This window comes from Xiphias gladius, chromosome 1, assembly GCF_016859285.1.
Source record: "Xiphias gladius isolate SHS-SW01 ecotype Sanya breed wild chromosome 1, ASM1685928v1, whole genome shotgun sequence".
In the NCBI taxonomy this organism is placed as follows: domain Eukaryota; kingdom Metazoa; phylum Chordata; class Actinopteri; order Istiophoriformes; family Xiphiidae; genus Xiphias; species Xiphias gladius.
The window spans coordinates 16295659-16319000 of NC_053400.1; the positions used below are offsets into that span (position 1 = coordinate 16295659).

Genomic DNA, 23342 nt, shown 5'->3' on the forward strand with positions numbered 1-23342 from the left:
TAGCTCACTGTTTTAATGGCTTTAGTAATGCTTTACAATTAACACTCAGTCACCGCTCTAGGTTAAGTAATGGTTGGTGTGTTTCAGGGCTAAATTAGAAAACACAAAACTATAATTCGCCATCACCCACAGTGCTTCAAGGACCTAGAGGTTATGGGGGAAATGGAAGGTGGTGAATTTTTTGACAGTGCAGCCGAGGTGATGTCTCATTCCCTCTGACATCTTGAACACCCTAAAGGTGGCTTTGCCAACAGTCTACCCAGGAAGCACCTCACCTAGCTGTGGCTAAATTTACACAACCTACCGCCCGCAGGGACCATACTGGAGAGGGGAGCAGAGGTGGAGGTGGGATGGGGGTGGAGGGCAAATAGGGGGATAGGATAGGAGACAAAGGTGTGTTTGTGTGTCAGTGTATGCAATGTATAGTATGTTAGTAGCTACACTGAACATGGCTTTCTATTTGAATCAAGAATATTCAAATCAGATTATTAATTTTTACTCAAGAAGTTTTGCAGTTTCAACATATTTCTTACATATTTTGCCCTTCTTGGCTCTTCTTGCCTGTCTGCAGGTCTGCTCTATAAAAATGTAAGTCTGTCCAGAGTGGAGATGAAGAATGGGTCAGATTTGGGTTTTTCAGAGTGCTGTTAGGAGTTCATTGGACTAGTGAAACAAAGTATTTCAGCCCCCAGCAATCCCACTACAAGTCCACTGAGAGCGCTTCAGCTTTTCTCTCATACCATTCCACTGTGTAACTGTGAAAGAGGTGACCTTCATTTCAGACTGTCACAAATGACAGCGGTAGTGGAACGATGAGTGAATAGGAAGGAATCCCTGAATATTGCCATATCGAAGCCAGACATAGACTGCTGGACTAATTTCTCACCTCTTAAGGCCATCTAATGTGTTACAGCAATTTTGTATTTGTTATGTTCTGAAACAAATTTTTCTTGGAAAGTGTTAGATGATAAAAATGATCTTTTGCAGCACGTCTTTGGTCTGCCGTAACACTAATAGTGTCTTCTTGGCTGGTAGCTGTCAATGTGAAATAGTTGCCTTAGAGCAACTGTGTTATACTGTATGTGAGTTTAACACCAGATGTTCCTGTGTGTTTCATCGTACTTAATGGAAGTCAAACACGTTCCCTGGAAACTATTGTTTATTACCCAAGATATCATACTGGAACAGCTGTTTTAGTTTAAGGCCCAGATTGGGTAGACATTGAACCAGTTGTTTCAGTAGATTTGTTTTATATTACCACATAAATTGTCAGTTAATTTTTATTTTTGCTGCATTATTACATGTTTTTTGAATGGGCAAAGACTCAAATCTTGCCCTCTAAAACTGTATATTCCTGCTTTTTATAAATTTACTCAAAGGCTGTATATATTGAAGCTCTCAAGACTGACAGTCAAATAGAATGGTAACAATTCTAGATGCTCCCCAGTGGCAGAGTTCAGGCTGTTTGCCTGTGGGCTGATGTGGAGTGAATGGCCTTAGAGGCTCTAGGCTGGTCTATGTGTGGCCCGGCTGGTCCAAGTCAGCAGTAATGACTGGCTTTGGCCAGCATGCCTGTTAATGTGAATGGGGTTACTCTGGGCAACACCTTTTCAGCTGGGTCCTATGAAGTCCCCAGTATGGTGGTCTTTGTCCACACAAGGGCTGTCCTCTCAGCAAAAAGGGCTCCTTTTTTGTGAGGACTATCAACTGGTGATGGATTATACCCACCCCCCTTTATTCATCTGGGCAGACTAACAGACACGGATGCATGCAAACATACACACACACTCTTGCACATATGTACAACTACAAAGACATCAAAAGTATTACAAAAACGTCAGCACATTAATCTTACACAATTGTGTCATAGATACAGAAGGTAAAGTGCAATGTGAGTATACCTATCTTAGGTGAACTCAGAAATGGTTAAAATCATATGATTTCACAGTCTTTATTCACTCTTTATTCTCCCCTTCACATCACATAGTCATGTGTGTTAATTTTCTTCCTGGTTAATCTTATCTTCCAGTCTTCAGTTACAGTTTTTACTGTTAACGACCTATTCTTCAACTTTTCTCTGGCTATATTTATGTCTCCTCTACTGTCCTTCTCCTTTCTTTTGCTGATTCTCAGTGTCATAAATGCAGATAGATGTTGGCAGCATCAAAATTGTCTGTGTGTTTCATATAATTACTTGCCTAGTTCCTGGAGATTTCAAGCAGGATAATATGAAGCCATGATCATTTACAGGGAAATCCCAGTGAAAAGAACTGACCAGTGGTTCATGCACACCAGTGGTTCATACACAGCTCTATGGTAATCTATGGTCCATCTCCTTAACTGAGAAAAATTGCTGATGCTGCCTTATTGGGCTGCTCTTTGTGGCACCAAGCAGGGACAAATCAGACAGCTATGTCATATAGGTCTTGTGGCGTACAATTAAATTATGCTATGTGCAGGACAAGTACAAGTAAGCAGGTTGTGGTAGATAAGGCTAAAAACTTGTAGTGAGCGCTTTAACATTATCATGTATGACACTGGAAATATTTTTAATGGCAGATAATATGTTGTCATCTTCTGCCCTCTATCATAGTCTTTCTGATTCTGATGTGCCTCATTCAGTCCTGGTCTTTTGCGAGCACAACAACAGACTATTCCTCTGTGAGAGTGATTGCCCCCACCCGTCCCAAGGGGTCAGCCACTTACCCAGGCTGACACAGTAACCTCCAGACGACCTTTCGCTTTGCCAAATGTTATGCCTGCGAACTGCGCGAACTCCATCATGGCACAAACGATGAGAGAGAAATAGAGCTTTCTGTTAAAGGGAAGGCTGGGTTTAGGAAACTCTAGTGTTACTAACCTGCATTGTTTGCTCATATTGTAAATACTTCAGTGTGACACATTCATAGGCAAGTGCAATGCGTGTCCGTCTGTCTTTTTGTACATGGATGTGTGCACTTGAGTGCAGCACAGAAAAAAACATGAATAATATATGACAAAATATCCTTGGTAATTCTCTGGCTTTTTTTTTGTTGTTGTTGCGATCCCTGTGCTGACAGACCTAGTTAACACAGGGATTTTAAAGGATTGGTTCAACATTTTGGGGAATTCGCTTATTTGCTCTCTGCCCGTTTGTTACCATGAGGTTGCCACGAAACCAATGGAGACACTGGACATTGGAGAAACATTGGAGACTCCAGAAAGTCACTACTCTTGGACAAAAAATAATCCTGCACATAAACCCATGTAAAACCACTACTTGATGTTTTTACTTTGGTTTTCGTACAGATTAGTGAGCTTCAGCATTGCTAGCAGGCTAATTTTGTTACCTTTGGATAGAGCCAGGTTACCTGTTTCCACTTGTTTCCAACCTCTGTGCTAAGCTAAGCTAACTGGCTGCTTGCTCAACCTTCTTAGTGAAAGGACAGATATGAGAGTTGTATCAAATTTTTGAATCTAACCCTCTGCAAGTCACTAAATAAACATATTTCCCAAAATGTCAAACTATTATTTTAAGCCATTATTGACATTGTCCAAGTATTCACAGTCAGTTGATTTCTCATACTGTTCTTTGCTGTGGTATGGTCATTTTATTAAAAACGTAAACACTCAAAGTGACCTAACAATTTTATTATAAAGAAATAATAGATTACTTTGCCTATAGACAGTTGAATAGTGGGTTAAGCTATAGCTTTAACCTCTAGTTGTTGTTTAGCTGTGTGCTGTTTTTTAAGATTAAATAGTGAATGTTTAGAATTTTTTACCCAAGTCTGATTATTATAGCAGGGCATCTATAGCACTAGAAAACCTGCTCTTAACAAAAGTGTCAGTGGTTTTTTTACCTGAGGATGTTTATATCAGAGTCATGGTTTGAGGGGTAAAATGTGTGTTTGAGGGGTGGAGGGCACAAGAGGTCCCCCAGATATGCTGTCATAACCTATGCAGCCGCACTGTTTGCTATGGGCCTATCGGTAGTGAAGGCAGCACTTAGACATGTTTGTACTCTACGCCCTCTATCCCTCTCCCTTCCTCCCCGGGCCCCATGTCACTCCAGGGGCGGACCAGCCATCCCTGGCTGTGCCCAAGTCCATAACACCAACTAACCCCCCCATACTACCCAGCACCACTAGGGTCAATGTGCCCTCGCCCCCTCACCCTCCAAGGCCCACGGTCCCTACCAACACTGCCCTCCAAAGAGAAACAAAACCAAACTGAAAAGAGACAAAATGGCCCCACGCTGCTTCCCCTGTCAAAGCTCTTGACAGGCCCAAGCGGAGGCCCCTAGAGGAGGGTTCAGTTGAAGATGATGACGACGGAGATAACAAGTCAAGTTGTTGTGTTACACCACAGTTACACTTTGGCCCTTGTTTGTCCATTTGGTTATTCAGAAGCATTGCGGAGATAACTGATTCCCATGCATGTCATGTTTAGTAACATGACATACTATCAAATGCTGTTTTACATCAGTCTATGGAGCGTGAAGGGTAAGTGGAGAGCTGGTTATTCAAGAGAACAGGAATAAGCATTCCATTAGGTATTAAAAAAGCTTGAAATATTGTCAGCTAATAAATTTCCTGTTTTGACATGTTCACGTTTAATGAAATTCAGTCAGTTATTAGTCCCTTCCCATTCTTTCAGTGTTTGAGAATATAATTACACTCAAAATGCTTACTCATCCTTCTGCCTGCCTGCTGCCTACTCTGTCAGATGCATGAACCATGAAGCAGAAGAGATGAGGAGCCTGTGTCTGTATCTGTCTATTTGTCAGTCTGCCTGACTATGTGTACGCCTGCCTCTCAGATTATCCTGGATCAGGCAGCAGGTGACATGACGAGCAGGTGACCATCACCCAATTACCAAAAAGAAACTTGAGATGAGCTCCAGTGTAGTTTACATTTGTTTCTTTCTTCTCCTGTCTTTCTTTTTCATGCCTTTTATGCCACTCTTTTACTTAAAAAGCATTTACGGTTACACCTTTTTCAAACGGCGTGCACATCTACAGTACGTTGTAGAGTTAGAAAATTGTACCCAACCTTATATGTTAAGAAAAAGTTTATACTTGAATTGGTTGAATAAGTTTATATTCCTTAATCACCGACATTATAAGGTGCTAAAATTGAGGAATGCAGGGAAATGTTCCAAAGTGTCCTGACAAAAAAATAAATGTACTGACATTTTTTTGAAAAAAAAAAAAAATCACATAAGGGAGAAACAATAAGGAAGATGAATGAAATGACAAAGATTTTTTTAAACTCTAAAAATTACAAACTCTGAAGGATGGAAACCTGCCCAGTCAACAGGTTATTCTTAGGGCAAGGCCAGGGATCGTGTTGCACTCTTTGTTACCACAAAAGAAGAGGAAGGTAGAGCTTCTTCTCGCTTTTGTTAGGTGCAGGTGGGCTAGAATTACCAAAGTGATGGGATTTATGCTGGGTTGTTTCTCCATTTTTTTCTGGCAAGGTAGCGGAAGTATTCTCAGAAATTACCAGCGTAAATGTGATGATAGTTTGCTTCTCCAATAGAAAAGCACATTCCTCATTATGTGGGTTTTGGTGTGCCGAAGTTAATACTAGTTCCTATAGGTTCAGCAAATGATTTCCCACACAATGCAGTGTAACTTTAGAGGTGTGAGGGATTACAGCACTGGGAGGTGATTTTTATTGGTTTAGTGACTGGATAGACCAGCGAGTCTGGGAAATTTCTACCAATTTAGTTCTGCTACCATTTTGACCTGTGGCTGGTTGTAGAAATAGGACTGGAAATTGGGGGACATTGACCTGGTGTCATGGACAGATGTCCACATTAGTTTTCAGTGGCTGCACTGCAGCTGTGCTTCTCAGGGAAATGGAATTGGCAAAAGGTACCACCTCTAATGTGACCACTGTCCATGAATACTGGAAGTGTGGTATATAAATACATTCAAACTATATTCTTTAAAATTATATTATTGAGTTGTTCTTCATCAATACAATAACAGGAATTTCTTATTCATGCATGACAGCATATAGCCAGCATATAGCCATAGATTGCTTAGTTGTTGTTTCTTCTGTGATTACAAGACTTCAGCTTAGTTATACAATCTTTAGTTTCTCTCATTTCACTGACTTAATAGAGTTTATAATATGCTGACCAAATTACAACAATGATTTTGTTAAGTAGATGTTTATGGTAAATACCGTGTCACTTCCATTAGCATGTTCCAACATTGGCTGATCTGATTGGAACAGCCAGACCAGTCGTCATGTGTTCCAACAAGGTGTTGGGTTTCCCATAGTTCTAAGCTGTACAGTGACACGGGCCATTTGAAAGTGTGGCTAAAACTCTATGGAAGAAATGACTTGTTAAATTAGCACCTAATACTTCAGTCATTAGCAAGCCTTTACCACCAGTGGAATGCCTTTGATGGCACTGCTTTGTGTGAGTTGGTCCCTTCTAAGCTCCAGTTGGAAAAATTTGTCCATTTGGATCCTAGATTATAACACACTTACATAACATTGTTATAAGCATAACCAAAACATAACAAAACATTAAGAACAGTGATTTGTCGCCTTTTCTGACCCATAAAACACTGCTATATGTGGAGATTGTAAACGTCCAGTTACAAGTAGCATGAAACACCGTATTTCTTAAAAACCGGGTCTTTGGGGTATTTAGTAAGCTGAAGGGAATTGTCCATTGTGGGGTGATATTAGTAACCCTCTTAGGCAAAGCTAGTCCGTGGGCCGGCCCTGAGGGCTCATTTCAAGTGCTTAGCACTCGTTTGGAGCTTTGTCACCCCTTACCCTGTTGCCAGCATGGCCCCAGCCCCTCTGGCTGTGGAGCGGAGCTGAACCACAGACCTTTACCACTGCCCGCCACCAGGGAGGGAACATTGACATCACAACTCTAACACACACATTTGCGCACACATACTCACATTGTGGCACACATCCATTCTCACAAACCCCCCCTCCACCAATGCACCACAGCCAATGGTCTACTTTCCCGCCGTCCACTCCCATCCAGCAGCCCCCCGCTCTTATTTTTTCCCTCTTTCTCCACCCTCATGAAGGTTGCCAAGCAGCAGAGAAAGACTTCACACACACATACACCCCACTATGCCTCTGAGGGTTTTCCGGATGTCCTTGTTTACATCATGGAGTGTGCAGGTCGTAGGGAAGCAGACTTAGAGCCTCCCTGACTATGTCTGTCTAAGTCCTACACTGACCTCCATTCATTAGGTGTCAACGCAAATGTTCATGGCCGCCCCACCGTTGGCCTTTCAATGCTAAAATAAGTTCACTGCACTTATCTCATATTTGGGTGCAAGTTTCAAAATCAGGGTAAAAAGGAATCCAAGTCTTATTGTTGGATTGTCTTCATCCAGTTAACTTGCATTGATATTATTTTTAGAGTGGAACTGAATATAAAGTAAATTCTTATGGCCCTCATAACCAATAACTGTTAAGAGCTCTAATAGTGGCTGTCACTGATGCGCAGAATGGTTGTTGACTGTTACTAGGTTGTCTTTTCCCTCTGTGTCAAACCGATCGATTGGTTTTGTCTGCTCCTCCCTCCAACTTTGATGTTACCATTGATTGTTCTCATCTGCCCCTGAACTCAAAGGTTAGAGGAGCTGAGCTGCACTTCTGGATTGCTTTGACCTTCGCTCTGCACATGCTCAGTGGGTTCACAGAACCCAGAGCCAAGCAGACACAGTGTAGCCAGGGCAGTGGGTGCGTGACAGCCAGACAACGGTGTGATGTCTTTTTTTTTTTTTTACTCACCCACTGAGGATGATGTATATGTGATTGATTTTTCTCCTACCCCTCTCTCTACCATGTTTCCGCTGCAGTGCACTAAGCAGGACTGAGTCCAGGCTTGATCAATGCATTGTTTTTCTTTTTCAATCACACTTGAGTGAGCTGAAGACACGAAAGGTTACACAGGTGAGGTTTGGCAGGGATGGAAGCAGAGCAGAGCTTCTCAAGGCCCCATCAAGGCCAATATATGAGTTTGCATGGTTGCTTGTACATTTCTGAGAGAGAGAGTCAGACAAAGAGTTGTGTACAAAGACAAGTCCAACAAATTATTAAAGTTTTTAATTAGTTAGTTAGTTTATGCTCATTTGTCTTGTCTTTTCTCCAAGTGGGAAGCTTTCATCCTTGCCTCTGTAAGTCCTGTGTAACCTTACCTTTATCACCTTACATTAAATTATAGGTCCCCCACAGTGTCTCAGTGCTCACCTGCCCCAGATAATCTGCTGGGCTGCATGAAGACTACTGCTCTTGTTTCCTCTATTTGCCTTACAAACAGTCTGCTGACACACACAAAGGCAATTTGCTCAACAGAAAAGAGACCACTTGAGCATGATGCGCCTCCGACCTGTTAGAAACAGTAGCAGGAGCATGGGGTTTCATATCAGACAGGAATATCACTGATTTAAAAACATTTTGCACACTCAGGTGTTTCAGTGGTCCTAAAAACAGTATTACACAAAGGAAGGAAGTAGTCTGCCCTGAAGGGGTACCGAGGGTTGCGTAGTCCTGAATGATCTCTTAGTAATGACGCTGTTAAACCCTGTACCCGAACACCTAGTTATTAAGTAAAAGATAAGTATCTGTGGGAGTGGAAGAGCTCTCCAAAAGCTGGATGTCTGGAGGGGGTAAGGATGTGGTGGATAGGGAAGGTTTAGAGGGCTGGGGTGGGGTGGGAGTGCAGGTTTTGACCAGTGGGTTTCAGATGTCATGGCAGATTCTTTCAGGGGCAAATTACAGGGTTTAACTTCTCTTGTACCTGGGATGCCTGTATTCTGATTTAACTTCCTCGATAGACACTCGAGCAACATGCTACTCAACACCATTGTTGGGCGCACACTTGACTCTGGAGACACTTCTCCTCCTCTCACGCTCTCAGCACCTCTTCAAGACTTTATTCATGGACTGCCACTGGCGGCCTTTCTTGCGGCTTCAGGAGAGAGCAGAGTAGCCCCTCTTAAGCTTTATAGTAGTTAGCGTGTTGGTGTTAGGGGGCTTTACATGAGTGGCCCTTTGTGCTTTGAGTTGGCACAGGTCGGCTCCACAGATAAGCTTTACTATGAAACAGCTAAAAGACTTGATTCTAATGACTCTAGTATTAGCCGGACATAATCATCTGTGTTACAAACACAGTAAAGCAGTCAATACAAGTGCAAACACATCCAGATTCTGCATGCACATTTCAGTATGAACACACACTTTCTCTTACCTCACCTCATAAATGTATGCTTTTGGGTTATACACAACTTCTCAAAGCACCCCGACCTCACACACACTCACACACACATACAGTGCATTCAGAAAGTATCCAGACCCCTTCTTTTTTTTCGCATTTTGTTATGTTGAAGCCTTATGCTATAATTTTTTTTTAATTAATTTTTTTCCGTCACTAGCCTACACTCAATACCCCATAATTAAGGGGAAAACAGAATTTTTTATTTGCAAATTTATTTTAAAAAACTGAAATATCACATTGACATAAGTATTCAGACCTTTTGCTATGACACTTGAAACTAACTCAGATGCATATATTTCTCTGGATCATCTTTGAGATGTTTCTACACCTCGACTGGAGTCCATGTGTGGTAAATTCAATTGATCGGACATGATCTGGAAAGGCACACATCTGTCTATATAAAGTATCAGAGCAAAAACTAAGCCATGAGGTAGAAGGAAGTGCCTGCAGAGCTCAGAGACAGGACTATGTCACAGATCTGGTGAAGGCTACAAAAAATTTTTGCTGCATTGAAGGTTCCTAAGAACACAATGGCCTCAAAAAATCTTACATGGAAATTTGAAAAAAACAGAGCTCTTTCTAGACCTGGCCGCCCAGCCACTGTGAAGAGGGGAGAAACTTCCAGAAGAACAGCCATCACTCCACCGATCTGGGCTTTAAGACAGAGTGGCCCGACCGAAGACTCCTCAGTGAAAGATACATGAAAGCCTTCTTGGAGTTTGCAAAGAAGCAACTAAAGGACTCTCAGACTGTGAGGAACAAGAATCTCTCTTCTGATGAAACCAAGTTGAACTGTTTGGCCTCAATTCTAAGTGTCGTGTCTCGAGGAAACCAGTCTCCGCTCATCACCTGCCCAATACTATTCCAGCGGTGAAGCATGGTGGTGGCAGCATAATGCTGTGGGGGTGTTTTTCAGCACCAGGGACAGGAGACTGGTCAGAGTTGAGGGAAAGCTGAATGGGTCAAAGTACAGAGATACAATTAATAAAAACCTAGTCCAGAGAAATCAGAACCTCAGACTGGGCCAAAGGTTCACTTTTCAAGACGACAATGACTCTAAGCACATAGCCAAGACAACACAGGAGTGGCTTCAGGACAACTCTTGGAATGTCCTCGAGTGGCCCAGCCAGAGCCCTGACATGAACCCAATTGAACAACTCTGGAGAGACCTGAAAATGTCCATCAACGGGTACCATCCAACCTGATGGAGCTTGAGAGGATCTGCAGAGAAGAATGGCAGAAAATCCCCAGATCCAGGTGTGAAAAACTCACATCATGCCCAAGAAGACTCAAAGGTGCTTCAACTAAGTACTGAGTAAAGGGTCTGAATAGTTATGTCAATGTGATATTTCATTTTTTTTCCTTTTTAATATATATGCAAACATTTCTAAAATTCTGTTTTGATTTTGTCATTATGGAGTATTGAGTTTAGATTGATGAGGGGAAAAAATTAATTTAAATGAATAAAATGAATTTAATTTTAGCATAAGCCTGAAACAACAAAATGTGAAAAAAAGTGAAGGGGTCTGAATACTTTCTGAATGCACAGTATTCCCTGTGAGCTGTAACAGACCTAAAGCTCTCTGAAGCATTTAGCAGCACACTGGCAGGTTCACTCCATGCTGCCAGTGCTGAGGGGAGTGGTGAAGCATCTAATGCAATTTCAACCCAACAAGGCTCTCTGTGAATAAACATCACTGAAGTGTACCATCTACTGTATGTTGATCCACTGTAGTGCTTTCTTTTTTCTCCATATGAGCTGATACTCTGCGCCCCTCCCTCTCCTTCCCTTTCTCTCTCCCTCTCACACACTCCAATTTCTGTAGAGACTGCATTTGCCTCCAGACTTGTCTGAAACGGTGAGTCGTGTGAGCAGGGGGGAGCTGGCAGGAGGGGCCACAGTGGTTTCAGCCTGTGGCTCTGCCACTTCCGGCAACAAACACCTGGACTTCTAGAGCTCCTACACAGTCGCCATGGGCAACCAACACCTGGAACGCTGCAGCGTTGTCCTCTTTACCACAATGACCAGGTTGTTCCCTCGCCCACATAATGTCAACCACGATAACCCTGCCAGCCATTACCACCTGCCAACTGTCCCAGCCAGGGGTGAAGATCTAAACATCCACAGCACCTCTTCTCATAACGGACACATTTCATCCTTCATTTCAAGTTGTTTTTTATATAAACCTACAGTTCACTCTATATGTTTTTTCTTACTCTGACAGCTGATATTTGCACATTTCAAACTGTCATGAGAAGTTCATTTTAACTTATCAGTAAAATAGTTGCAAAAAATGTGAGCCCTATGCTATTTCAAAATGTTACATGATGGTATACGAATGGCAGGGTGACTTGTACTTAACCCAATTAAAATCCAAGATGGAGGGATTATCTAAGATTTGGTACATTGTTGTTTTTTTTTTTCTCTCTGCCTCTGGGGGGTATGTTTACATGTAAAGTGTAATCATGAAATATTTTATAGTCATTACAGACTCTCAGTCTTGGCAGACATTAAATAATTTAAGTGCATTCTCCCAACCTCAGCACTTACTTTACGAAACAAGTGGCCACTCCTGCTTAGCTCCTCCATGTACAATAGTCTGAAAGTACATTTTTTTCCTAGGACAATGCAATGAATGTGCTTTTGTTGAGTTAAATAAAAGAAAATAAACACACAGTGGACAACATATGCTCTTTACTCAAATTTTACTTTACTGTGTCTCATCACCAGCTATGAAGGGAAAGTTGACTACCTGTGAGACTGTGAGAGGATGTAAAGTAAGCGTGTTATGAATGACTGATCTCTGGTCTGCCTCACCGGTTTCAGGTTCGAATAGGGATGCCTCCATCTGACCCTGAGACTGCCGGTGAGTGACGTCTACCTCCAGTAAGCTGGAATTTGGGCAGAGGGTAGGAGAGTTGGATTTGGGTGCAGGCTTCACACCTCATCAGGCATGTTTGCTGGATGAGCTGCTTTGCCATGACAAGCCCAAAAGAACAAATTAGGTCAAATGGTGACATGGAGAAACAGAGAAAAAACAACATGAAAAATTAAATGTTTCATTTTTGCTTTCCTCTGTCTGCTGCTGATGCCAGTTTGAATATTTTCACCTGTAAAAACTGGCAGTATTGGTAAACAACTGCAACACGTGTTGGGAGAGAGTGGTGTTACTTGACAGTTTCACACATGAATGGTCTGCTCTTATATCGGGTGTATGAGAAAGAGAGATGACATACACAGGTCAGTTATACAGGTGAACGAAAGCTTGTGTTGTCAAGATAAAAACTGTTTTGCAAGTTACTGTTGGCAAAGAGCCGACATATTTAGGGTACAATTTTAAACTAGATTACAATAGAATAAATTCATTTCGGCATTTGTTTATGTTGAGATGCTGCTCATATGTCATGTCACTTGCCATGTTTTTTATGTCACATGGTGCTTATTCACTTTTTGTTCAGTCAGTTCAGAAAGTGAATCATTTTTTAATTGTAATAATTTAAATTTCCTATATGCGCATAAAGAATGAGGGTTTTCACATTTTCAAGTGCATTTAGAACTTCGTGAATTGTCTCAGTACTTACATTCGAGTCTTTAGGCAGATTCAATTCTCATATATATACATGGGGCTGGGTAGATTTTCAAGATTGAAATAACCAATGTTTAAAATATAACTTCTTACACCCGATTGATAGGGGGTTTGCCAGTGTTCTCCCCTCAGATAAAGTTGGTTGTCCATGGTTAGTCATGCTGTGGGGTATGATCAGCCACACAAGCCTCTGTCCTAAATTTGAATAAGTAATTCAGGGTACCAGGGAATCTCTATTAATTTAATCCACTGAACACAATAACTGGAACGTTACAGTCTGATAGAGAAAGTGGAATTCTCTTTTTTCTAAATTAATGATCATTTGTGGCTCTTCAGATATCCTTATTTCCTTCACTGCACCCATAGTAAGAAACATTACACTGTACTTATGACAACTCAAGACAAAATTGTTATTTTTTTTTGTTTGTTTTTTTTTTTGGGTTTTTTTTGTTTTTTTTGGGGGGGGGGGTTGTCAGCCTCCTTCCTAATCTTTTGTTTTGTATTTCTCAAATCTCAGTAATAGTTTATAACATACAAGAACATTTAAATCTGGTGGAAAAATATGTCGGTATTACATTTAATGCGTATTCTTTTTTCGTTAAATAAGGTGAATTTTACCTTCTATGAAAACTGCGAAAATAACACATAAGATGAACATCCAGTGCTGTTGGCACATTTTACAGGACCTACTTCTTGAAAGCCTCACTTGGCCTGTAGCAAAAAAGAAAGCCAAGGGTCTGAGGGTCGAGAATACGGTTTTATAATCGTGTCTTTTGGCAGCTCTCGCTCATGTCCTATTGATTCCTTAACAAAGCCATAGCTGTTTTCCTACTGTAGCTTTAGCTGAGGTCTTATGGGTTCTATTATTGAATGGCTGTCACATTGCAGCACTATTCACGTAAGACACAGTGTAAGGCAATATTTTTTTTTTTCCACATTGAATATGTCTCTCTGCCAGTTTAGGTTTAATGAAGCAGACCTATCGTCAAACATGTTGTGTTACAGATTAAATAATTAGGTTACCACACCTGTCAAATGCAGTTCGCAAAATACACAAAGCTAGACTATTGTTTATTATATTTACGGTGATGAGGGAAATGTTACTTCATGTCAAAGCACACACACAGCACAGAACTGAACTGTTGATACTAAAGAGGAGAGTATCAGCTTCTGTTTGCTGCTGTGGGAATTCAGATTCAGATTTCCAAGTCAGAATTAGTCTCACATTAAACAACAGATCAAAGTGTACGAAGTTCTCAGGAACTTTTAGAGAAACTTTTATCACCTGACTTTGATCCGAGCGAGAATTACATTCAAACCTTTTTATCCGAAAGCTGTGTATTATTTAGACTTCCACTGATTGCAGTCTTTCTTGCATTTTGAATCTCTCTCCCATTGTCTCTGTAATTATTAATGTTCTTCCTCTGTCTCGGCACATTCTTCTAGCTTGCTCTCTCTTCCCCTCACACCACTGTCAAAACAGAATTCCTCCGTCTGTGTGAAAAACTCAATAAAATGAATAGAGAAATTGCATTAGCCCCAAGAAAAAAAAATTCTCTTCAAAATATGATTAACCTCCGATCCTCAAAGTTCTGATTGGACTATTAAATACTGAGTGAGACATGTAAATTCGCTTAATCAATTTAGCAGTATATTTGTTACTATTACATGCTGTGTGATTGTTACCTGACCTCACTCGTTCCTGGACATCCTTTCCTTTTAGATGCTCTCTCACTCTCTCTCTAACACACCCCTTCGAATCCACACACACACACACACACACACACACACAAAGACAAAACCCCCCTGCTGAGGCAGCAAGTGAAGCAAAATAACTCACTCTGCCACACAATCGCTCCTCTGCCTCGCTCTAGGCCCTGACTGCTTTATTCCATGACTTTTTTTCTCTCTCTTCTCTGCTGCCTCCTCGTCCTCATTGGTTCTGTATTTTTTTCATACCATCGTAACTCTACTAAAACAAGAGCCAGTGATGGTGAATTGCTTGACCTTTCTCATTGTGTGGTGGTGTTACGCTGTGTGGTCTGTGTCGACTCCGTTCAGCCCCATACATCAAGAAAGGTTTGTTATTTTGGACACCTTTGTTTGGTGGGAATTGGAAGTGTTGTATGTGTATTACAAGCCCTTGTACTGGCATTTGTCAACATTAGGTTTACAAAAGTATTTTTAAATTTGCAGCAATGAAAATTAAGAAGTGCCTCTACTTGCTCAGTAAAGACTGACACTGTATTAGACATAGCATTGAACAGGCAAAAAGGCTTTCTTTAAGACACAATTTTACTGTACAAAATGTTTTATAGTTTTCACAAAATACATTTAGAAAGCTCCATTTTAAATAAAATTAAATTGAAATATTTAAGAGACAGCGTGTAGACGTTTTTATCTCAGAAGCATTGCTCAGACGTAAACCCAGTATGTGTCCATGTTCTACGTACACACTGAAATAAAAATGCAAAACTCAAAAGAGCATGACAGATGATGCTAGAAAAACCCTCCCATGGTCTTCAATTATAAATAAGGACTGCGGGGTTCGACTGCAGTCTTACGAACTAGTAGCCAATGTAATCAAACAGAACGTGTTTACAAAATTTTGCAACACAAGACTAATATCTTTTAAAAAAAACATTGTGTACTAGATGAAATACAAAGGCTTTGGTCTGTTTTACAATCAACAATGATTAAATCTGATATGTACTTGTAAACAACTGCCAAACACTTAAGTTTAAAACTCTGTCAAGCAATGTTTAATCATAATTATAGGAATTAAATATTTCTAGTTGCACAATTTTTTTTTTTGACCATAGGACACTATAATACAACTATACCTAAGAGACAAATTGTACCTGACCCTAAAGTAATGTATTTTATGATGCATGGAACATTTATAGAATATTCTCGGGGATATAAATGAAATCAACTTTTATTGGAGAAATCTTTCTGGAAGATTTCTAGGGAAGACAAGTACTTTACATTTTGACATAAACAAACTGGATTATATCGAAGACGCAGTCTACCATTTACAGACTACAGGTTTTCTTTTACACCTGTTTTCCACATTTAATGTTCTTCGTGGTAATCTAGAGTCAATCCAACCACCGAAGCACGAGGTCCAAGTTGTGTCGCGTGTCGCACCGTCTTTGCACACTTTGAGCTGTTGATAGTGATCCGTGTCTTAAAAGCCAGCAAACGCAAGCCCACGTCAGAGGAGTCAAGACCACAGCCTCAGTGGATGGATCGAGTTTGAGTTTCCTCTGCTAAATATCCATTCGTAAGAAATAAGACCAATAAATAGTTTTTTTTTTTTTGTTTTTTTTTTTGTTTTTGTTTTTTTGACACAGTAAGAGTCTTCCCTCCAGCTTTTCGTCTTTAATGATATGCAACAGCGTCCAGAGACCATGCAAAGGCTGGTAGAAAGTCTCGATATAAGCAGATTAAAGGATAGTCATGGCAGAATCTCTCAGGTTCTCCTCTCTCAGACAAACGCAAGACCAACATGGTTTTCTAGCAGTCCATCTATCAGTACTTGATCTTGGTTTTTCATATTAACATACAAATGGCCATTTACTAACACACCAGAGAAAAAAGGAAACAATGACTGAAGTTGGAAATAGAAAAAAAAAACAGATAAGTTTTTGTTCCATAAAAATTTAACACCGGGCACTTTACAGAGGTCCATTTTTTTTCTGTCTTTCCACCGTTGTTCTCTCTTCCAAGTCCTCATTTGAATGTGCCTAGAGCTACAGAACAGCACACAGTCCCACTGGAAAAACAAAGCCCAGACGTCCCAAGGCTCTCCTAGAGTCTCTCTCCTCCTTCCCTCCTCTCCTCTCCTCTCCTCTCCTGTCCTGTCCTTTGCCTCTTCTCAACCCTCTCTCGCCTTCCCTACTCTCCTGTGCCGTGTATGTGTGAGGAGCACTGCCGGAGGGCGATGGTGGAGTGGGTGGTTACAGGGTGAAGTAGCTCTTCTCTCTACTGTAGTCTTGACCAGTACTGAGACATGTCAGGCTCGCTACCTGGGACTTGGACAGGGACAGACACTCCAGGAGAGATGAGTCCTGCAGAGACAGAAAGAGAAAGACATCAGTAAAAAATTAAAAAATTAAAAAAAATTATATATATATAGATATATATATATAAAATAAAATAAAATAAAATAAAATAATGCCCCAGAGGTCAACATGCTAAATTAGATAAATGGATGCACCATGCACAGTCGGTGTAAGAGCTAAAACTAGTTAGCCTTATAGCACAAAGACCTGTGTTTTAAAAGCTTTCAAAGAGGTAGATGAGCAGTGAAGCTGCTATGAGTCACAAAGCTCTGCACATGGTTGCTCAGTAAAATGCTTGCAAGCTCAATAAATTGAGGCTTTGGCAATGGCATTTAAACAGAGAGAGTACAACAGCAAATGAATCAAATTAATTAGCAATTTAGCACAGAGGAAATGTGGTTATGCATGATTAACTCTTCATGACTATAACCAGTATATATGGCGCTCAGTAACAGCATCCTAATGGGGTGGAACTAAACTATGGGCTGGAGTAGTGGGATTGACATGATGGCATAAAAGCGGCGATGAAATGAGCTCCTTTCATGCAGCTGCAGAGGGGAAATGATATGAAATGTAGAGATAGCGATCCGCAGATGTTTAAACCATGAAGAGTCTCCAATAGACAGAGGGGAAAGGGAAAGATGCCGCAACAGATCGTGAATCAAAGATGGCTATGTAGTACCCCCAAATTACAGGAAAGGTGGCAGATATTTCAAAGAGCGCACTGTTTGATTTTTAGTAACTCCCAAGCATGTTGGTAAACAATGAATTTTCTGCCTACCTGTTGAGGTGGTACCAGAAGTGGTCATTGATTGGCTGTTCATATGTGCCTGCATATGAGGGGGCGTGTATGTTTCGTAGCTCCGCCCGTTCACAGGCGGACTGGTAGGCAGCATGCAGGAATAAGAGGAGGTCTGGCTGGGCTATAGATGGGGAGAGAATATTACATTAGCTTAGCCAACCATAGTTCTCAGCTCAGTAGTCTGTGATACTGTAAGCTCTTTCATAGGCAGATGTGACTAGATTGAATCTTTTTTCGTAATTTTCCCGTCAGAAACCTATTCTTCCATGAAATATAAGATTTTAAGCAAAGTGTTTGGGCAGGAAGCATAATTTAAATCACTTACTGCATAAAATACACATCTGTAAACATGTACTGACTAATGAGGATTATGGGTTTCTTTTTGGAGTTTTTGTTTTTTTAACTTACTTGCATAGGTAGATTGTTTGCCATGGTGAAGCTGGGCATGGGGGGCAGCGCACTGTAGGTGTTTGTGAGTGCAGAGTCAGGTCTTCCCAGCATTGACCCCGAGGTGAAAGACACTGTGAATGAAAATAAAACTGTGGTTATAACCGCTCAAATCACACACACACACACACACACACAGAGTCCTTCACTGTGAGAGATCGTCTCATTAGCGTTAAGTAGTGCGTGTGTGAGGTGACGCCTTATTTGACAGGCTGATGGGCCCGGACAGATACTGTGCAGTATGTGTGTGTGTGTCTCAGGTGATTGACTTGTGAGCGTGAGTTTCGGTTCTGCCGGTGTGCCCTCGTGCCTGATTTGGTAATTACGCAGATAGTCAGCTGAGAAGTTTTGCTCAATCATCCATCAAAAGGAAACCACCGGTGTTACTTCATGTGAACTAGAGCGAGCAGCCATCGGGGCCACTTTTCTCCTTTTATATGAATTCGTAGGCTGTCACATAATAATATTTAGCAATATTTCACGTGGACCTTGTCCGACTTTGACTCATGAACAGTTAAATGTGTTGTTATTTCCCCTATTAGAGAAATAACGCAAGGTATATGGCTAGTGTAACAAATGTATGCATGGTCGTGCAATACAGTAGTTGACGAATTGTATTTTACTATCAAACATTCGTGTGTTTTTAAGAGGTTGGGGGGGGGTATCCTGTAAGCATTAACCCAGCTGTGGTGGACCTACCCGGTGTAGTGGGCTGTGGGATGGCCTGGTAGACGCTGGTGCTGAAGCTGCTGCTGATGGGAATGTGACTGGAGGAGTTGTTGGCCTGCCGGCGCTGGTTCCGCAGCTTCTCCTCTCGCCTCCACTTTGCTCTTCTATTTGAAAACCATACCTGCGACGAAAACCTTCTTTTTAGTTTTCTTACGGGCATTTTTTTTCCCCCTTCACCCACTCAGTTTCGGTAACGTTTGAGAACTTTCACAAATCTGGTGTAAAAACTTGCTGTTCTCTCACTTGTATTCTTGCTTCGGGCAGGTCGATTTTCGCTGCTAGTCTCTCTCGCGCGAAAACATCTGGATAATGAGTTCTTTCAAATTCTGTAATGCAGGAAACCGCACAACAAAATTGTTAGTAAAAAAAAAACAACAAATTAGGTCGAAGGTGATTGATTTTTTTCAAGGCTATTAGCTGAATAAATGTATCCCTAAGGCCCAGAATCCCAAACTTCTTTACTTACTAACAATTTAATAATTAGGCCCATTATTTGTTCAGTGTAATAAACCATTAGAAAATGTATGTAGCAACTCACTAATTAAGGAATTTGTCTTTACTTTGAATTCACCTACGATTATCAGCAACGTGTCTTATTTTTATTGATAAAAAGAACAACATTTTGTAACTATTCTATTTACTATTTACTACTATTTTTGCAACTCTCAAATTTATGTATGTATGTATGTATGTATATATATATATGTGTGTGTGTGTATGCATATGTATATACACACACACACACACACATATATATATATATATATGTGTGTGTAAATATGTGTGTGTGAGTGTGTGCGTTTGTGTTTATATATATATATATATAATATACACATATATGTAAATTATCCACTGATGCTTGGACCTTTTTCCAGTGCTTCAATTTGCTCCTGTGTGAAGGACGTGCGATTTCTCTGTAGTTTCCTCTTGAGCTGCAGCCGCATCTGTGTCTCCTCTGAATCCTCACCGTTGGAGCTGATGGAGTTTGTGTTTTCCCCTGCACCGTCTTGTTGTTGGCAGCCATCTGCAAAAAACAAAAAACAAAAAACAAAAAAAAAAGGAAATAAGGGAGATATGCATTCGATTGAGTTAATTGAATAATTCATTCTCGGGTCTCGTGTTGTATCAGCCTAATTGTACAGAACGCAGTGCAACATCATTAATTAAAGCCACTATCATGGTTGATTTCATTCAAAATCAGATGAATTATTGAAATTTATTTTTAATGTTGCCAGATTACAGACGACTGACTGCGTGAAAAGGAACAACTGTTTATAAAATATTGTGGGAAAAACAGGCTGGCGAGGGAAAGTACTTATCGCTTCCCAACAATGGCGTGTGTTCTCAAAAGGTTAAGAGAAATGTGACAAGATGTGGCGAACCTCTTTTCAGAGCCTATGAAATGTATTAAAACCCCAAACTCTCTAACGCCCCCCCCCTTCTTTTTTTTTTTTTTTTTTTTAGGGCATAGCAATGCCTCAATGGTCGTTCCCATATGGGCGTTGGTATAGCCATTGAGGTGACCACCAACTTTTGAATAGGAGAAGACGCTTTTCAAATGATACAATGCCTTCAGGAGTAAGGGAAACCATTAAACTATGGTCACAGCCAGGGACGAGCAGTGAGCCCTCGGTGGGTGTAATATATGGGAAGGGTGGAGAGTTGGGGGGGGGGGGGCTATTGGAGGAGATGACAAAAGGATTCTCTCTTTCTGGAGGCGCACAGGCTGTAGTGCTTTGGTATTGTGCGCACGAGGATCCCAGTCAACAGAGCTTTGAGTCCAGTGTGTTAACCCTTATCCACTACCATCATTAATCACGTCCCCCGGCCAGCTACACGCCAGTCAGGATTTCTGTCTTCAATTGGAAACAAATGAGTGAGGAGAGAGCATGCAACCCCCTGAACAACCAAAATAAGGCCAATCTATTCACTGCTCCTGCTTGTCCGCAGTGGGACCAAAGGCCCCTTCAGTTGCAGGGCGAGGCTTATCGACTAATGTCTGTCTTGTTGTTGGACATCATTATCACACCGAGAAGTTAATGCGAAATTAAGCAGGGGGCGCGTTGATAGAGGGTGGTTTATGTAATATCTCCCTGATGTCTGTCTGGCGCCATGGGTTGAACCCATGAAGGGGCATTTCAGCTTTTCTTAAGCAGATTCTGTTTGTGTTTTGATCGGCATACTTTGAGTGGCCGGTGCCTTGCTCAAGGACAAGGGCTTGTTGTGAGGCTGGAACAGGTGCGGGACGGCCCGTGTACCCGTGCACCCTGTGCCCTCGCAAAGGCGAACATGCAGGCTGCATGAATAACAGGAACGAAGTGGATTTGAGGTGTGCAAAAGTTGTCTCGTGTAACAAGATTTGGCAGTTAGAAATGATTTAATTAAAAAAAACAAAAAACAAAAGCGTTTCCATCGCGTGAATTCAAACAGGCTGCACATTGTCTCGTGGTTCTGCTACTGGGGAAAGTGACACGCCTGCTGTGGGCCCGAAAACGCATTTACTGCGTCTGTATGTGAAAAGTCGTCGTTCACTGGAGGAAACCTGATGCGACATGTTTCTTGACAATTTCCCCTGCTGCAAAATAGACAAAAGTATTCTTCTATAGGCCAATAGTTTGTATCCACGCTATTTGTTTCTTCACTCCGGCTAATCCATAAAAAGGAGTGAATGTGCAGCTATTATCCGTCTGCCAGACCCACTGACGCTAGGATGGGATTTGTTTTCTTTATAAAAGCGCTGGGAAATAAACTCATTCTTTAGTATCACGATGTCTCAGTCAGTGAGGCGGAAAAGCAGCAGCAGCAAAATGAAAAAAAAAAAAAAAAAAAAGAGAGAGAGATACCGAACCAATTGCGGCACCTTTCAGCTGCTGAGACCGGATCAAAACACTCTTGAGAAACCGCTTAGAACTGAAAGAGAAAGTGAGAGACTAAATCCTATAGACGGGATTTAGAGCCATATAGCCAGCGAGTGAGAATGAGAAAGAGATAAAAGACAAAATCGGTGAGGAGTTTTATTCGTTCTTCTTTGGATAGAGTTGTCTTCTTTTGGGGCCCTGTCACTCTCCATGTAGCCATTATATCTGCTTACTCGGCTGTCGGATGGAAAACATATTTCTCGTTCCCTTGAGACAACTTCTTTACCTAAACACTTATCGAATTAAAACATTCTTCTTGTTCTTCTTCTTATTATTATTATTAATAATTATTATTATCATTATTATTACTGTTATCATTATTATTCAAGTTGTAACAATTAATGTAATTATAATAATAGATCATGTCATATATTTGTAATAATGATCCAATATTAGCTGTATAAGGACCCGCTAATAATCCACCTAATTTGTTACGACAGGCTATACCAACGGCAACCACAGTAAAACTAAATAACAGCCCCACGTGTCCAAATGGTCATCAAACGAATGCAAATGATCATTTGCAAAGACTGAATTCCACCACTTGCATTTCCTCCCTCCGCCTCGTATAAATCAGACGCAATGCTTATTACTTGTTTAACCAGTGAGTATTCGGGAAGCAAAGCAACCGTAAGAAAAGTTGTGATAGTTATAAGGAAATCTGCTGAGGGTTTGGCCTGCAGTAGGCCGACAGGAAACCCTCTGAAGTGGAACATTTCCACAGCAGCCTTGCCATCTCCACACTCCTGCATGTTGCCATAATGAGAGACAAAGCCCTCTCTAATGAGCAATTACACGTAGTGCGGGCCGTTCCCATAACCAATCATTGCGTGTGAAGGAAAACATTCCTTTGTACTAATATCCCCGCACACAACTCCCCGGCTCTGCCTCCCCATCAGGAGGGGAGGAAAATGCAGGCTGTTGGATGGACACCTCTGCTGAAAGGACGAGCCGCTGTCACGCACAGCCATGTCTGGGACAGTGGAGGCATTCAGATTGCATGCATGGCCCATGGTTTCCTCTAATCGACTAGTCTTAATTGGGGGTCTTGCTCAGGGCATCAAAGCACGCCAATACAATACCTTCCTGCAAACAGAGCCGTGGCCCGGAACCACTGGAATCGTAAGCTGTAAAACTATTCATATCCACACATGATCATTTGTATGGCGACCCGTGTGGAGTTCACAGGAAATCCCAACGCATCCACCTCCAAACACTTAATGCGAGTCAAAGAATTGTGTGTGACTCGCCATGAATGTCCCTGAGCCTGGGAACCCAAATCAGACCCGCAGCCCGCCCCGTGGTATCCTCCTCTGATACAGCCATGCATGCGTCAAGGTGTCTTTATTGCCACCGTGTGATAATGAGGCTCACCTTGGTTGGGCTGCCCTGGCACTGATGTTCCGGGGTACCAGCCGGGCCGGGTCCCCCAAGTTCCTGTCTGACCGTTGAGCATTCTCAGCTTGTCATACATGCCATCTGCGCCCATCTGTTGCTTTTCACTAGCCAGGTTGCGGAGGACTCTGTTTATCGATGACAC

At 41.5% G+C, this 23342-nt stretch overlaps 2 protein-coding genes across 4 annotated transcripts in view; one reads left to right on the top strand and one right to left on the bottom strand.

Annotated features, from left to right (window-relative positions):
• elp4 (elongator acetyltransferase complex subunit 4) overlaps positions 1–11929 on the top strand; it is a 54324-nt gene extending 42395 nt beyond the window's left edge. For both annotated transcript variants that reach the window (XM_040134141.1, XM_040134132.1), the window contains one exon: positions 11079–11929. In XM_040134141.1, the coding sequence (XP_039990075.1) occupies positions 11079–11207 (129 nt within the window). In that variant the 3' untranslated portion in view covers positions 11208–11929. The remainder of the gene's footprint in view (positions 1–11078) is intronic.
• A 3958-nt stretch (positions 11930–15887) lies between these two features.
• Positions 15888–23342, bottom strand: part of pax6b (paired box 6b) — a 9245-nt gene continuing 1790 nt past the window's right edge. For both annotated transcript variants that reach the window (XM_040128472.1, XM_040128463.1), the window contains 7 exons: positions 23177–23342; positions 19750–19908; positions 19128–19210; positions 18855–19005; positions 18117–18229; positions 17688–17829; positions 15888–16912 (listed from right to left, as the gene is read on the bottom strand). In XM_040128472.1, the coding sequence (XP_039984406.1) occupies positions 16827–16912; positions 17688–17829; positions 18117–18229; positions 18855–19005; positions 19128–19210; positions 19750–19908; positions 23177–23342 (900 nt within the window). In that variant the 3' untranslated portion in view covers positions 15888–16826. The remainder of the gene's footprint in view (positions 16913–17687; positions 17830–18116; positions 18230–18854; positions 19006–19127; positions 19211–19749; positions 19909–23176) is intronic.